The sequence below is a fragment of the Ascaphus truei genome, chromosome 11, assembly GCF_040206685.1.
Source record: "Ascaphus truei isolate aAscTru1 chromosome 11, aAscTru1.hap1, whole genome shotgun sequence".
NCBI classification, from domain to species: domain Eukaryota; kingdom Metazoa; phylum Chordata; class Amphibia; order Anura; family Ascaphidae; genus Ascaphus; species Ascaphus truei.
In genome coordinates, this window is record NC_134493.1 from 33,010,782 (window position 1) to 33,025,603 (window position 14,822).

General features: G+C 39.8%; 1 protein-coding gene across 4 annotated transcripts in view; it reads right to left on the minus strand.

Moving 5' to 3' along the window:
• The window catches only part of PDPK1 (3-phosphoinositide dependent protein kinase 1), a 41,349-nt gene that overhangs the window by 14,031 nt on the left and 12,496 nt on the right, over positions 1-14,822 (minus strand). For all 4 annotated transcript variants that reach the window (XM_075565543.1, XM_075565542.1, XM_075565545.1 and 1 more), the window contains 5 exons: positions 11,419-11,688; positions 10,158-10,200; positions 9,039-9,176; positions 7,074-7,218; positions 6,056-6,153 (listed from right to left, as the gene is read on the minus strand). In XM_075565543.1, coding sequence (XP_075421658.1) covers positions 6,056-6,153; positions 7,074-7,218; positions 9,039-9,176; positions 10,158-10,200; positions 11,419-11,688 — 694 coding nt within the window. The remainder of the gene's footprint in view (positions 1-6,055; positions 6,154-7,073; positions 7,219-9,038; positions 9,177-10,157; positions 10,201-11,418; positions 11,689-14,822) is intronic.

Consider the following 14,822-nt stretch of genomic DNA (forward strand, 5'->3'; position numbering starts at 1 on the left):
ATAACAATAGGAGAGTAGTCAGAGTGTTGTGCTTCCTTTAGAAGGCTCCGAAACACTCTAACTGAGAAAAGGCAGCAGACCTCTCCGATATAGCCAGCACACTAGGTGGTGACGCTTAGCCTGCCCAACATATGTTTCACCGTTGTGGCTTCATCGGGGGCAATTACAGAGTGATTCTCTCAAATCTTTATACACTTAATTCTTACCCCATTGGTTAATTAGTGTCAGACTGTGATAGGGTTTCTGCATGTATATCCCTCCCACACTTCAAATTGGGTTACATAATGTTAGGAGTCCCTAGTTGGCTGTGACTTATCACATGGCTACTGATACGTCCCATTGGTGGGTGGTGGTCATGTGACCTTGGCCCCTGGTTATCCTGCCCCTTTATTTGATTAAGGGGGAGGAGGGGAGTAGGGGAGGGGAAGAGCATGAAATCCCATGTAATTTATGGCCGGGGGTAGCGTCGCGTCATCAAACTGCGACATCCCACACTGGCAGCAGACAGCATAATGCCAGTATCCACAGCACAGGGCCAGTCGCGCATCCAATTGGTTGTTCACAGTCACATGACCGTTCGGCATCTTAGCCCTGCCTTTTTTGTTTTGGTTTGCAGAGGATGGTTGCCATAGCTACCGAGAATGCCATGCGCTGAATGGCCTGGAGTTGCGTCGCGTCATCACTGCGCGACATCCCTATTGACAGCATGAGGGAAGTCACTGCGATCAATCTTCCCAGTGTAACTGAAGAAAAATGTTTTAAACACTCATTAATGGCCACCATATAGCATATTGACAATAGAGACATTATTCATTGTGATTGCTTGAAATCTCGGGTGCTTATGGTGTCGCATCAAAGTCTTCTTAGTCCTGACTAGGTAAGTATCTCTAATTAAAGGACATATTAGTAATTGTTTGCAGTGTTTTTACTTGATGTTTGTGTTTGCCTGTGTTTGTAAATAAACCTTCTTAATCAGCTGCGTGTTTCTAATTGACCATTTCTGGAGTCTGACATTGAATTTCAAAGGAAACCAGATTATTCATCAAAATTTTGGCCATTATATTGCCATGGAGTGTAGGAGTGAATAACCCAGAAGGAGAATTGCAAATAGTACAGCGGAACAGGATTGGAGAGTAATGCACCTATTTAAAATAAGTATCACCTGTAACCAGAAAGTTTTACCAGAAAATTTGCAAGAAGGGGGTTTGTTATAGGAAGGGGGTGTAGAGGAACCCCTCATTCAGACCTAATGGTGATAGGGTGGATAATTGATATATCCAACGGGACTCTTGCTGTAAAAGAATTTTGTCCCAGTCCCCCCCTCTTGTATTGGCTTTGAGGCAGAAAATGCCTTGAAAGCGTAGGGAATTTATGTCTCCCCTATGATGTCCCCTAACATGGCATGACACGGGAGTGTCTAGCTCATTTCTGATAGAACCAATGTGTTCCAATATGCGTCTGCGGAACTGGCGGCCCGTCTTCCCTACATACTGTATCCCGCATTTACACGTAATTAGGTATACTACTTGTATGGTTTTACAATTTATGAAACTCTTCATCTGAAATGTTTTGTTGTTGTTGGTACTTTTAAAACATTTACTGGTGTGGATATATGTACATGCTTTGCATGTTCCGCACCTATAGGTGCCCAGTGTTTTTGGTGGAAGCCATGTTTGGAATTGAGACTTAGTTTGGAAATGGCTGTGAACCAACGTGTCTTTCAAGTTCTTTGATCTTTTGGGTACCATTGTTGGATATGGTTTTAATACTTCACGAAGGTCTTTGTCCTCCAAAAGGATGTGCCAATGTTTCTTGTAGATGAATTTGATCTTATTCCATTGGGCACTATAGGTACCTATATATCTGATGGTTTTATCCATATCCTGTTTCTTTTTGGAGTAAAGTAGTTTTTCCCTATTGGTTTGTTCTGCGTTTTTGTAGGCTTTTTTTAACATTTGTTTTGCTGTACCCTCTATTGAGGAACTTATTTTTCATAATTTCCGCTTGTGAGTGGAAGTCCACTGGATTGGAACAGTTCCTCCTGATGCGGAGGAACTGGCCCGTCGGGATACCTTTAATGAGTGGTGTCGGGTGGTGGCTGTCTGCCCTTAAATAGCTATTTCTTGCCGTTTTTTTAGCATGTGATACCGTATTTATAGTGCCATCTTCATTGATGGAGATTTTTAAATCCAGAAAAAACAGATTTTTGTCACTGACCTCGCACGTCAAACGTAGATAATGCTCATTTGAGTTGAGAATTTCCACAAAGGTGTTAAATAGTTTTTTACTGCCCATCCATAATATCAGAATATCATCTATGTAGCGAATCCACATAGTGATATTGTCCGTGAAGTTGGTCATATTCTCATTAAACACACTATTCTCCTCCCACCAACCCAGGTACAGGTTAGCATATGTAGGGGCACAGGTTGTCCCCATTGCAGTTCCCTGTACCTGGAGGTATAGTTTATTGTTGAAAGTGAAGTGGTTGTGTGTTAGGACAAAAGATAGAAGATCACATACAAACTCGTTATGTTTAAGATACTTAATCCCATGGGTGGATAGGAAGGAGGCTGCCGCTTTTAAGCCTACTGGATGTTGAATACTTGTGTATAGTGACTCAACATCCATGCTGCACAAGATTGTGTTTGCATCAACTGTTATTCCTTCCACGCGTTTTAAAACATCACGAGTATCTTGTACGTATGAGGGCAAGGATCTTACAAATGTTCTCAGAACTTTGTCTACATAGACACTTGGGCCCTCAGTGAGGTTCCCAATACCCGATACAATTGGGCGGCCCGGTGGATGTATGGGATCTTTGTGCACCTTTGGCAGACTATAGAAAGTTGCTGTTTTGGGGAATGGGTTATACATGAATTTATGTTCATGTTTGGATATTACTGAGTCTTCTAATCCTTGATCTAACAGGATTTTGAGTTCTTTCATAAAGATTGGATTTGGATCCTGGTCTAAGATTGTGTAACAATTGGTGTCACCTAGAAGTCTCAGGTTTTCCTTGATGTAATTTTCTATTTTAAGTATAACTATATTCCCTCCTTTGTCTGAGCTTTTTATTGTGATGTCTTGCCTGTCTGATAGATCTTTGAGGGCTGCCCTTTCTTTTTTGTCCATATTACTCTTTCTACCTCTTCCCTCTATTGTTATGGATTCTATATCTTTGGACACCATTTTGACAAAAGTTTCCACATTGCTGCAAGTATCCATTGAGGGAGTGAATTTGCTCTTTGGTTTGAGTTGTGTGAAGGGACCCATTCCTGGTGGTATTTCACTTTCTTCACACAACTCTAAAAGAGTATCTAAATTATCCAGATCTTCAGTACTCATTTCCACAGAATCCAAATTTTTGGATCTGGCAAGTTGGATTTTTTTGTAATATTTGTGCAGCAATAGTTTTCTTGCAAATAAGTTGGTGTCCTTAATGCATTCAAAATGATCCATATTGGAGGTAGGAGAATATGAGAGGCCTCGTCTAAGGAATTTAATGTGGTCTGCAGTTAAAGCAAGGTCAGTGAGATTCATAATGAATGTGTCTTGTGAGTTTTCTGGTGCTAATGATACGTTCCCTTCCTGTTCTTGTTGTAACCTCTGCGTTTGTTTTTTCTGCCTCTTCCCCCCCTTTCCCCTTCTCGTTCGCTTAAATAAAGATCTAGGGGTTCGGACATTAAGGGGAGACCTAAAAAAGAGGTAGATTCCTGACTAGCTGTTTTGGATCTAGTAGTGATGTGTGATCCTGTGTCAGGTTCTTGGAATCTTCTATGTGTTATCTCCTGGTTACTGGGGTTATCAGTGTCTGAGGATTCCTGATCTGTAGTAGAATCACTCTGAACTGTCGGTTCAGCGTATTTCTTTCTTTTTTTTTTAAATTTGTTGGTCTGGTATATATGTGTGTGTATATATCCGTATACTAGCATTAGCTGGCTCAACAAATATACCACATTATTTTGAGCGCACACACTATATTAAGCTATACTCTCCATTTAGGTGTAGTCCTCAAACTACATAGAACTGTATTGGTATAACTACCACTGTTAGTATAATCATATAGCAGTGGGACACTCTGATTCAAAATAGTTATTCCTAGCATACACTGTTAGTTTGAACTAGGCATATAGCTACCTCCTCCGTTTTTTAATTTATTTTAATCACTTTGGTTCACGTTAGTTTTTTGCTGCAATAAATATATTTTAATCATTTATCAATAAATAGTAATTTTTAATATAGGTATAGGTGTTCTCTTGTGCGGCTAATAGGGAGCTTTCTTTCTTTTCTTTGCTCTTGAAAAATATATACCTTGAAGGGAGGGGCTAAAACCTCCCACAAGCTGCTCAATAAGCAGTTACAGGTGGATTGGCTAAATGCATTAATCATACCCTAACAGCAATGCCTTCTGTAAGGATATCCAGGGGGGGGGTAGGGGGGAGGATGGGGGGGATTGAAAAATCGCACCCTAATTCTTCTTGTTCAGCAGAAATAAGCAATAACACTTTTAGTGTAACGTGAAAGCCTTTGTGTTCTGGACATGCCAGGGTGTGTGGCCAAGATGACATTCCGGAATTGTGTAGCTGTACTCAATATAAGGGTATCAGGGATCTAACAGCGATTCGTAATAACAAATACATTTTTGTAAGATTTACAATTATACAAATCAAATAATGCTCAACACTTCAAAGGACAGATATCCATTTGTCACTCAAACGTAGGCATACGCCGGTCAAAAATAGTCTCTGTATATGCGCCCAATTCGCCCGAAATGTTGATATGAATCCTGTTCTTCTAAGTATTATGGGAATAAAGATATTGGACTTTTTCTGTATTCAGTCAGTTTTTTTAAACGTAATCAAAGAGATTGACGAGAGGGGGTTAAGGAAACGCCCAGAAAGGTGCGCTTATGTTGTTTTCCACTAAATAAGTTTTAAGATTTAAAAACAAATGTGTTTAGAAGACAAATTTAGAATTCAAAAGAAGAGTGTGGGATGTCAGCAAGATACGTTAATTCTCATCTTCCATGCTCCAATGACCTCTTTGGAAAAGATTGGATCCATGTTATGTGGTAATGTATAGGAATCTTACTTTTACCTTTTAATTTCAAGAAACGGTCTGCATTTATTGTTATGTATGTTCTTGTAATCTTTTTTCTGTAACCTAAGCACTGTACCATTTTGTATATTAAATATAAAAACTCTAATAAGTAATTATTTGGGCTCTGATTGAACTGTTGCACGCGTCGTAGAGGAAAGTACATTTTCGGACACATTTTGTTACAGCAGATTTGTGTGTTAAGTGCATATTTTCTTTAGTAAACAGGGACTAAAGACCCTGCAAATGAATATTTGATAAGTCTTTGATGGTGACAGCAAGTCAAGATATATATTGTGACGGATTGAGGGGAGATATTCATTTGAGTGACAATTGTAGGTGAAAAGTGGATCAGCTAGATAGCTGTGGGTATGTCGTGGTGACATATACAAAGCACATGCTCACAGGTGTGCCATCTGTGACCGTGTAAAAAAGAGTTTTTGCATTTACCAACACTATCAATTCATTGGCATATATACAACACTGCAGAGCTCAATGTCAATACAATAAATTATTTGTTATATACACAGCAGCACAGAATGCCTTATAACTTAGCACCTGTTCGTAAATATGGCCGACTGAGATGAGACCACGATACGCAAGAAAAGACACCATCAAATTTTACATCTACACACTTCTAGACAACGCAGTCCCCATTTGTACCCGTAATCATTACTTAATACTGTAGATCCTTTTTTCCATAATATTTCTGAAAGTTTAACATTTCCTAGCGGTTACTCAGAATGTATACATGTCTCCTGGATAAACAGTTCTGTAAAGAAGATGTGACATGCTTTACTCTCTTTGTAATTAAATAAGCACCATCCATGCAGCAATACACCTTCAAATTGACTTTTACTAAACATTCTCCATTGTACTATATAAACGGCAGTTATCCTTGTAACTATTTGACGGGCCATGGCACCATCCGAGATAGGGGAAATCGGATACATACCTTGTTTACTGTCTGACGATAACACCTTTGCTGTTCCAAAATCTGTTATCTGAATGTGCATGTCTTCGCTAAGTAAAATGTTCTCTGGCTTTAAATCTCTAAAAAAAAAAAAAAAAAAAAGTTTTTGAAAACAGTTTTTAATATAATTTTTTTGACACCTGCGACACTGGACTGAACAAAAAATATCCAATCTTTTTTTCCCCCCATTATCATTTTACATGTGGGACTACAGAAGGAGTGTGGGTTATGGTTTATTTTTTCTTCCACTCCTATAATAAAGTCGTCATTCAAGATACTGGACTAATTAATAAAGCAGAAGAGTACCTAATATGATATAAAGCACATAATAATAATAATAAAAAAAAAGGAACAAATTAAACAAAATATTGCTATTAGTTCACTTTGGTTCAACAAGGCCCCGCACATAAAAAGAGGGGGGGGGGAGGGGGTGTCATTGACCTTTTACTGCCCAGAGACTGTATATTAAGCACTTTGAGTACAACGTAATCTTTGAGTTGGGAGTGCTGGCTATGGAATCCAAGATCCAAGGGGGGGTGTGTGTGTGTGTGTGTGTCAAATTTGGGAGTAAACCCAGGGTATTTCCACACTGCACCAATGTATCAAAATATTTTTGTGCCAATTTTGACCCATCTGCGCTAGTTTGCTGCATGGGGAGTGTCCGTAGAAGGCGTTACACGAGATGTATCACAGTCTGCGTGTCTGAAGTGGTGCAGGTCTAAAATACTGCAGCAGATGTAAGAAACGCTTCTGACTTGTGCTAGTTCCTTGCCCCAAAACAGAGCAGTGCGTCTAAACACACTTCTCTCTACGTTGGTACATAGATCTCCAAGAGTTCAGATCAAGTACAGTCAGAGCAACTATAATACAATTTGCAGTTTTCTATTTGAGAAATAAATTCCAGCTCACAAACAGTTGCACCTTCATTTGTCAAGTATGCAAGTTCTACTCGAGCTTCTAGCATTCACACACCAGTATGCTTTTTACATGTGCACATTACCTGTGAATGATCCCCTTCTCGTGTAGATATTCTAAAGCACAAACAATTTCAGCAGTATAAAACCTTGTACAGGTCTCATCAAATGAGCCAATTTTTCGGATGTACTTTAGCAGTTCACCATTCTTGGCATAGCTAAGGCCAAAATCTGAAAGCACTGTTAAGAAACCATACATTCGAAAACTTTTTTCAAAAAGTGTTTTAAACGAGTTACGTTTCTGTACCAGCATATCCCCAGCTCTGATCAATTCAAATGGATTACAAATATTACTCAACTTCTACGTTTCTTGGTCTACTTTCTAACACCATCATCCTCTCTCATAGTGGTCAACAACCAGCTTTTAAAACACGTTTGACCTGATCTACTACATATACTCTTGAGAATAAACATGCACTTTTACACTACACAGGGAGGGGAGGCGAGCAAGGACTGACAAAAATGAACTGCAGACGGAAAGGCTGATCACAAATCAGTAAGAAAACATGACCAAAAGAATGACCGTCTCCACCTGCAAAAGTGATGTCATCTCTTAAAATATTGACAATAACTGGTGTGTGTTGCATATTATTTAGCAACTTTATGATAGTATAACCATAATAAAAGAAGCCATTCCCTTTTAACCGGTGCAAGTTGGATCTGGCAGCAGGTCTGGAGGACTCTTAATTCGCTCCCTTTATTCACTCCCCCGACAGCCTATGGTGGGACTCTTACCCAGTGGGCTAAATTTGTGAACCCCTTCATCTGTATTCTTTATTGGATTCAGCTACCAGGGTGGATAATATAGTGGTTACGAACATGTGGCAGCCATCTTTTTGGCTGAGGCCGATTGAATACACTGTGCAATATCCGTTTTCTGGTGACTAATATTTTGCCCTCAACTTTTACTTCTTTCCTCGTCTCAGAGACGGATGCTTTTATTGCTAAAGACTGAAATTAGGGTGCATATGTCGAGAGCAATAGTGGAGTATAGTTATAGTTGCAGTGCACTATACCATTAACACTCTTTCACCCCTATGTGTGCACTACTAGATCACTAAGAGGGTTATTCATTAAACTGCATAACTGCCACTATTGATCAGCACTATTGCTGTGTAATGCACAACCCCTATGCGCGATACCACCCCCCAGACGGGGCGCAGTGATCAGTCATTGTTTTGCCCACACCTCCGCACTGGATCCACTTTTTGATGTTCTGACCGGAGACTATAATTATTATTATAGTTTGTTTATAAAGCACCAACATATCCTGCAGTGTGGTTCAATGGGGGAATTATATAAATTACATAAACATAACAACTGTCAAGCATGGTGGTGGCAACATCATATTATAGGGATGGTTCTCTTCAGCAGGGACTGAGAAGCTTGTCGGGATAGAGGTGAGAATGAATGCTGCAAAGTACAGGCGAATCGTGTAAGGAAAACCTGTTTGCGTTCAGTCAAGACTCAAACTGGGGAGGAAGTTCACATTTCAGCAGGACAATGACCCGAAGCACAAAGTCACACCGGAGTGACTGAACAAGAAGAGAATTAATGTTCTTGAGTGGCCCAGTCAAAGTCCTGACTTGAATCCAATCGAACATTTATGGCGAGACTTGAAGATTGCCGTCCATCGACGATCCCCAAACTTATCAGAACTGGATCAATTTTCCTGTGAAAACTGGGCAAAAATGTCACCATTCCACTGTGCAAAGCTAGTAGAGACCGATCCAAAAAGACCCACAGCAGTAATTGCTACAAAAGGGGCTTCTGTGTTCAGTTTAACTACTACAGCTCGGTAGCTTTGAATAAAAATAGTTAGTTGGGAAAAAAAAATGTGCATACATTATTTGGAATGCTCTACTCATGATGGTTATTTATAATTAGATCCATGCAATGCCTGTAGATATGTGAGGCTTGTTATTACAAGTACTTAGGCCTTAAGCAAGGGCCCCTTATTTTGTTGCTGTGCACCAATTATGAAAGGATACATAGTTTTTCAACATCTTGAAAAGTGAAGTAGAGTTTAACGAAGAATGGGTGGTCCAGACGAGACATCACATCTCTTTCCCGGGTCACGTATGGTACCTTGTTCTCCTTCACAATATGTCGTTTCTGTAGAATTTTAACTAAAAAAAAAAAAAATTCCTTTTTTTTATCATAATGAATCGAAGGGTCAGAGTATTTCTCACATATGTCCAGTCCAAAAGAACCAAGTGCCCCTTTAATGAAGTTGAAAAACAAAGTGCAAGAGTCATTGCGCGCCAAACATTAACCACAGTAAATTGTGTTGAGGTCACCCCCATCTCTGCATGGTCAGCCCTGAATAAGAGAAAAAGAACATAAGTAGCACTGATTGCAAATGCTTTCAAATGTGTATTGCCCAATAATATTTTAAGTGAATGTTTGGAAAAAAAGGTCTTAAAGGTATAAAGAGGTCCAGGCCAAAACCTTGGTATGGAAAGTGTGGAGCAATAAACCGTTGAAAGCATTTGCAATCCCATGAGTGCGGCTTGCATCATTTTCCACTTTAACACAAAAGTCAATGCACATTATAGCTGCAGAAGTAATATCGGAGTTTCAAAAAGAACATAGGACACAAAAAAGTATGCAAGATAAAATTATACAAATTATTTAACCCTTGGGAATCACTTGCAGCCCCTTTGATCTATGGCTTGTTCACATAATATCACATTATTATCGAATAAATGTACTGCACTGAATCTCATCTTGAAGGGAAAATGCATTTTTTTTTAAAGTTACGGTTTCAATTTTTTGTTTGGGAGGGGGGGAGGGGGGAAGGGGGGAAGGGGAGAATTCAACCACACGTTATATAAAGTTATGGTGGGTAAATAAAAGTTACAAAAAAAACCCAACTTACAGTATACAGCAAATAAAATCTCACTTGTGAGCCCATTCACATATCCAAGATAGGTTTGCAACGCTATTTTCCCCCCATTATCTCTTGGCATACAGTGCTTCCACTGCAGCAAGGGATTATGGGAATTGACAAGCAAATGAGCACACAGTGACAAGTGTTTTTTTTTGTTGTTGGACAAAACAGCAATAGAATTTCACCAAACAGCACTTATTTTACCATAATGACTTACTAGCATATTCTCGTCCTGTTGATAACTCTTTGGCCAAGACCACCTTTAATTGATTGAAAGACAAATAAACATTAATATTTTAGTGCAATGTGTTGGCTAGATTTTTACCGCAAACATATTTGAGCCTGAAAAACAGAGCCTGTCCAAAAAAGCACAAACAAATGTCTCAAGTTTGATCAGTTGCAAAATACCAATAATATCATGAAAAAGTAAACTACAACAACCATTTATATGTCAAGAGAAAAACAATTAGGCCTAATATCTAGGAATTGCTGCCAAGTATAAGGGACTACAATAGCCCGGGCTGGAAAAAGCCACTCCTTCCGCTTGTGCAAGAGGAGTAGAAAATGGGGGGTGATTTGGGGAGTTTAAGGACTGCGGCAGCTGTAGAATATCTTCGGAAATGGAGCTGTCAATCACGGCTCCACTTCCCCAAAATCTCCCCCCCCCCCACCCCCCACAATGCATTACATATCATTATGCAAGGCATTGTGGGGTGCTAGCAACTTGGATCCTCTAATTTGTTGTTTGTGTCTGCTGCAATTGCCTTTTTCCCCATTACCGCTAAACTAATTTCACCTAATATGCACTTGAATGCTCAAAGCCCTGAAGGGAGAAATAATAAACAGCACTGTGTTAAATACTAAAATGATTTGCACAAACCATTTCAATACTGCTGAGAACAACATACAACCCTGAAAGACGGATACAATTCACCCATTTCAACCAGACAGTAAAGAACACAAGCAACTTCCAATTATTCCTTTACGTGCTGAAATAGCCTGCATTGTAAGCAGCCTCCTTAACGAAGCATATGAGTAGCTCTGTGGCTGATACTTTACACCGCACTTACCAGAACACCTTCCTACTGCCTCTGTACGTTCTTCCGACTTACCAATTAGATTGTAAGCTCTTCGGAGTAGGGACTCCTTTTCCTAATGTTACTTATATGTCTGAAGCACTTCTTCCCATTATGTGTTATTTGTATTATTTGCTATTTATATGGTTATGTCACGTGTATTACTGCAGTGAAGCTCTATGTACATGAATAGCGCTATATAAATAAATATATACATACAAGCCCTTCCATTACACTGGTCATCATTTTTGCTGCCTCTGGCAACAAAAGTGTTAAGAGTTTCAAGCCTGACACACTGAAAGCTGGAAGATTTCTAAGCGCTAGGAATCATTGTAAATGTAAAATTAGATTAAATTGGTGCACAAACATGTCCGCACAATAAAGGTGGAATGATTCACTCACTGTTGAAAAGGACCCTTCGCCCAGGATTTTTCCCAGCTTGAAGTCTTCGGGTCGTTTCTTTCGAGACTGTTGAGGTTGTTGTTGTCCTGTGTGCTGCAGGGGGTTTGAACTAGGTCTCGACTCTATTTCTGTAACATCCATACTGACACCCTGTCTGCTGCCACAGGTCGACAGGGCAGGCGGGGTGTTGGAGTCTGACGGGGTTCTCACCATTGAAGGGGAGGGGCAGGAACATATAACCACACTGGACTGAATGGGAATCGCATCATACTGAGGAAACAAAAATATATAGGATCATTGATCTGAGGGTTTAAACCGAGTCAATATTATTCAAGCGAAGAGAAACGAACCTTACAAATGCCACTGTAAAATTTGAAGCAACACTATCTGTATAACCACCTCAGCAAGAAAGCACTCCGTTTTCCTATAATCTGAAGCATACATGAGATGTAATCATAGATAATTGGAGATTAAAAAAAAAAAAAAACACTTTCATAGGTAACCCTAAAAAGTTATTTAAGTACCGTAATAACAAAACAAAAAAAATTTAGAAAAATATACCCTTTCAGTGTGAGATGGGCAGGCAGATTATTGGAGATGAGAAAAAAGCAGAGGTATTAAACAAATTCTTTGCCTCTGTGTTTACCAGGGAAGAATCAAATTGAAATAGTATTCCTGTAGGAGGAAGCCACAACCTCTATATTAACAAACAATTGGTTAACTGAGGAAGAAGTTCATAGGTGGCTTGATAAAATGAAAGTAAATAAGGTGCCTGGCCCCGATGGCATACATCCAAGAGTTCTTAAGGAGTTTAGTTTAGTAATAACCAAACCATTTCCACAGGCTCAGTACCACAAGATTGGCATAAAGCAGACATGATGCCTATATTTAAAAATGGAGAGAGATCACGACCAGGGACTTACAAACCTGTAAGCCTGACTTTAATAGTGGGGAAGCTACTTGAAGGTTTAATACAGGTATAACATTCAGGAATATCTAATGGAAAACAAAAATGATTAGTAATAGTCAGCATGGATTTATAAAGAATAGATCATGCCAAACTAACCTTATTAGTTTCTTTGAGGAGGCAAGTAGGAATTTAGACCAGGGTAATGCAGTTGATGTGGTCTACTTAGATTTTGCAAAGGCTTTTGATACGGTTCCACACAAGAGATTAGTGTACAAAACAAAGCATCTTGGACTCAGTAAAAATATATGCACCTGAATTGAAAACTGGTTGAAGGATAGACAACAGAGAGTTGTCATAAATTGAACTTTTTCAGGTTGGACTAAAGTTGTGTGTGGAGTACCTCAGGGATCGGTACTGGGACCCCTGCTTTTTAACTTGTTTATTAATGACCTTGAGGTTGACAGAGAGCAAAGTCTCCATCTTTGCTGATTACACTAAATTGTATATGGTAGTAAAATCAAAGCAGGATGTAATTTCTCTCCAGAAGGACTTTGATAGACTGGAAACTTGGGCAGGTAAATGGCAGATGAGGTTTAATACAGATAAATGTAAGGTTATGCATTTGGGAAACAAGAATAAATAGGCGACTTACAAATTAAATGGGGATAAATTGGGGGAATCCTTGATGGATAAGGATTTAGGAGTGCTTGTGGACAGCAGGCTTAGCAATAGTGCCCAAAGTCACGCAGTAGCTGCAAAGGCAAACAAGATCTTATCTTTCCTTAAACGGCCAATGGATGTAAGGGAAGTAAACATAATTATGCCCCTTTATAAAGCATTAGTAAGACCACCCCTTGAATATGGAGTACAATTTTGGGCACAACTCCTTAGAAAAGACATTATGGAACTACAGAAAGTGCAGAGAAGACCCACCAAATTAAGGGGATGGACAATCTAAGTTATGAGGAGAGGCTAGCTAAATTAGATTTGTTTACATTGGAAAAGGAGGCATCTAAGAGGGGATATGATAACTATATACAAATATATTTGGGGACAGACAGTACAATGAGCTTTCAAAAGAACTATTCATCCCAAGGGCAGTACAAAGGACACTGGGTCATCCCTTAAGGTTGGAGGAATGGAGATTTCACCAGCAACAAAGGAAAGTTATTTTCAGTAAGGGCAGTTAAAATGTGTTATTCATTCGCCATGGGGACTGTGATGGCAGATAAAATAGATATGTTAAAAAAGTTTGACATATTTTAAAAATAAAAGGTATACAGGGATATACCAAATAAGTAACCATGGTAAGGATGTTGATACAGGGAGAAATCTGATTGTCAATTCTTGGAGGAGTCAGGAAGGAATTTATTTTTCCCCTTATGAGATATAATTTGATGATATTTCACTGGGGTTTTTTGTTTGCTACCACTGGATCAATATACTGTAAGTCGGGATATTGGATAGAGTATCTGTCGTCTAAATTTAGTATAGGTTGAACATATGTCTTTTTTTCAACCACATCTACTATGTAGGATATTAGGGCTCCGTAGGCTGCTGTTCTAATGAGGTTTCTACACAAAGCACAAAAGTAAAAGGTTGGAGTAATTAACTCAATATGCCAAGATGAAAAAATAAATAGAAAGAAAGAGAAAGGAGGCACGGTCTTTGCCTTTGATGTTAGTGAATACGGACTAAATCCCAGTGTTACCTTATCTCCCTGGCCAAAGGCACCAAAGGTAAGTATGAGGTAAGTATCCATTATTTTAGTTTTTTTAAATAATTATTTTGCATTATAAAAAACTATATCTGCGCTTTCTAATGTGTTAGGCTGAGGCCATATAGGGGTTCAGCCGCACTCCTCCGCGCTGACGCTGAGGCTCGCCTGCTCGGTCAGGAGCGATTCCATGGACTGGCAGGCGAGCCAGCGTACACGATCGGGAGGCGGGGCAGTGACATCGCTGGGCCAATAGCCCGCGAAGCGCCGACGTCAACACGCTGCTTCGCGCTGATTGGGTGTTTTCAGCCGACAGCGCGCTGAGAAACAGTTTCGGCTGTAAATCCCTGCGCCACAGCACGCCTGCAGACGCTCGCGGAAGCCCCCATCTAAAGACATCCTTATTGAGGATCACAGGGCTCAGCGCGGCTTCTCCCTCTATGGACCCAGCCTTATTCTCAGCACCAGCCAGTGATATTGATGTCAGACTGCAATAACAAGCTCTCATGCAACAATCTATGACATCTTACACACATTACATCATGCAAGTGAGCGATTCACACATTCTAAATCATATGAAATAAAAAACATGTGTAACTATCACTGTTGATCAGGTGTGAGCATCTCCGGTACTCAAGGGGCACCAACAGGTCAGGTTTTCAGGATATCCCTGCTTCAGCACAGGTGATGGAGTCGTCGACTAAGCCACTGATTGAGCAACCTGTGCTGAAGCAGGGATTTTCTGAAAACCTGACCTGTTGGTGGCCCTTGAGGACA